Source organism: Cynoglossus semilaevis, chromosome 18 (genome assembly GCF_000523025.1).
Source record: "Cynoglossus semilaevis isolate Cse_v1.0 chromosome 18, Cse_v1.0, whole genome shotgun sequence".
In the NCBI taxonomy this organism is placed as follows: domain Eukaryota; kingdom Metazoa; phylum Chordata; class Actinopteri; order Pleuronectiformes; family Cynoglossidae; genus Cynoglossus; species Cynoglossus semilaevis.
The window spans coordinates 1,717,112-1,719,232 of NC_024324.1; the positions used below are offsets into that span (position 1 = coordinate 1,717,112).

Consider the following 2,121-nt stretch of genomic DNA (forward strand, 5'->3'; position numbering starts at 1 on the left):
GGAAACACAGTCAGTAGGTCCGATGTTAGTCAGTGAGGAGGAGGAGTCAAGGATGAAGACGGCCAATGATCACGGAGCTCCTGTTCCTGTTTCACCACAGTGACCTGAAGTCCGTTTCTTGTTGTTCCCTTTTTTGGGCTGATCAGTCACATGACCAGTGCAGTAATCAACCAGGCCAGAAGCAGTAGTTGACCACCAGAGGGCGTTTATGTGTTTGTCTAAATAGCTATGGTTCAAAAGCTATGGTGTTTGTACCAGTGGTGGTAATTAGACTCCCTCAAGTGGTACAGTTGTCAAACTGTCACAAGTTCAGACTAAATGACCAAAGGTCACTGACCCCGGGTCTGACCGTACCAGTTGAACCAGGAGGTCAGGTCTGGGTCTATGGTCTGGACAGTGTTCAGATTTAACCACTAAATGACCAACCTGACCCTCAGTGACATCATCGATCACCTCTGAATATTTCCCACCAGTCAGTGAGCTGTGAGACATGACGTCGTGGAAGTGGAACGTCAACAGAGACCGTCTGAACGACCGAGGTCTCCCGCAGAGAACGGATCAATTCCTCAGTCGTAACTCAAGACCAAACGTTCCCCAGGCAGCTGAGTGAGCGAGCGTGGATCCATGAAAGACGCCGAGAAAGAAAAAAGGACGAAGACTAAACAGGAGCAGACCTGACGAGGAGCGACGAGTCCAAACACGCGGCTCACAGGCCACAGCTCTGACACAACTGTGAGATTTTTTTTTTGGTTCTAAGACAAATGCAGCACCGTGGTGATCAATATAAGGTGTCAGGTTTTCCTCTGTGACGGATCAGTTCTACAGAGGCCCGTCTTCTCCGACACCAGGAAATCTTTTCTGTTTCTACAGCAGGGTTCACGACCCAACCTTTAGAACAACAGCCGAGCTGAAGTCAGTTGTGAAGGAAGAGGGAAGAAGAAGAAGAAGAAAAAGAAAAAGGTTTTAAATGAAGAACACTTGGTCTTTACAGGCGGAGGCACGCAGGGGAACGTCAGTGGCGGCGGTGAAGGCGGCGACGATGGAGGCGAAGACGACGTTTGGGTGCTGGGCGGCGTCAACTGCTCTGTGGAGGCCCTTAGCTGAGTAGTAGTCCACCAGGGGGCGCGTCTGACGGTGGTAGGCGTCCAGACGCGAACGCAGCGCCGTTTCGTTGTCGTCGCTGCGGCGCATGAGCGGCTCACCTGTCACCTGTGGACAGGAAAGGAATCACAGACGTCAGAGTTTGTGGAACATGGAGATGTGTGTTATAAAAATATAATATAAATATTTACCACATAAAAATGAGGGTTAAAAGATAAAAACTACAGAGAGCTGAGGCCTTACTCGGGGTCAGGACGACCCCCTCCACCTTCTATCTCCCGGACAACAAGCTGTACTTTTCCAAAGTGGTGCGGTTCAGTATAATTGCGTGCGGTAATTGAAGGACATGGTGAGAGCTGACCACTTCCTGTGGGACATTTATTTATCTGGGCGGCTGAGCTCATCGCTGCACCTCTGACAAGGTGACGTTCGATTCCTTTTAAACCACGGCGGATCGGTGCTACACTGCATTTGTGCGTCTGATGTGGAAGTACTCACGTCATCCTTCATGGGCTCCTTGGGGGGGTTGAACTCCTCGTGGTACGAGCGTCCGCTGCGCTGATGAATTAGTCTGAGGAAATTGAAGGGAAATGGGCGAAGAGAGGGGGGGGGGGGGGGAGGACAGATGAGGGTTAGACGGACTCAGTGACTCACTAACTGCTTCACTGTCCTCTTCATGTTGCCCTTGTCCTTGATGCCCTCCCCCCTCACCCCCCCCACCTCCCACGGCCCAGTGACAGTGGTAGGATTTATATTTATTACATCACACGGTCGGACGACGGCTACTGAAGAAAAAAAAAAAAAAACCCATCTCAGACTCTGAGATTATAATCAGGGATTGTTTTAATCCCTCGGGTTCTTACCGGCCACAGATCCTGCGGACCAACAGAGAGTCGTCCACAGAGAACTCGATCACAGAGTCCAGCTTCTCCTCCCTCTTGTCCAACAGGTCGTCCAGCTGGAAGAGACACAAAGTTCTAGTTCTGTGTGGCTCAGACAAGACCGACCGCTAACGCTGTA

The 2,121-nt window shown here is 50.8% G+C and overlaps 1 protein-coding gene across 2 annotated transcripts in view; it reads right to left on the reverse strand.

The window, feature by feature from the left end:
• Positions 1–2,121, reverse strand: part of ak2 (adenylate kinase 2) — a 4,158-nt gene that overhangs the window by 518 nt on the left and 1,519 nt on the right. The window contains exons 4-6 of one of the 2 annotated variants that reach the window (XM_008331010.3): positions 1,965–2,059; positions 1,600–1,672; positions 990–1,209 (exon numbers count right to left, since the gene is read on the reverse strand). In XM_008331010.3, the coding sequence (XP_008329232.2) occupies positions 990–1,209; positions 1,600–1,672; positions 1,965–2,059 (388 nt within the window). Of the gene's footprint in view, positions 1–738; positions 1,210–1,599; positions 1,673–1,964; positions 2,060–2,121 lie in introns of those variants that run through there. The other variant, XM_017040874.2, reaches the window with a different exon arrangement.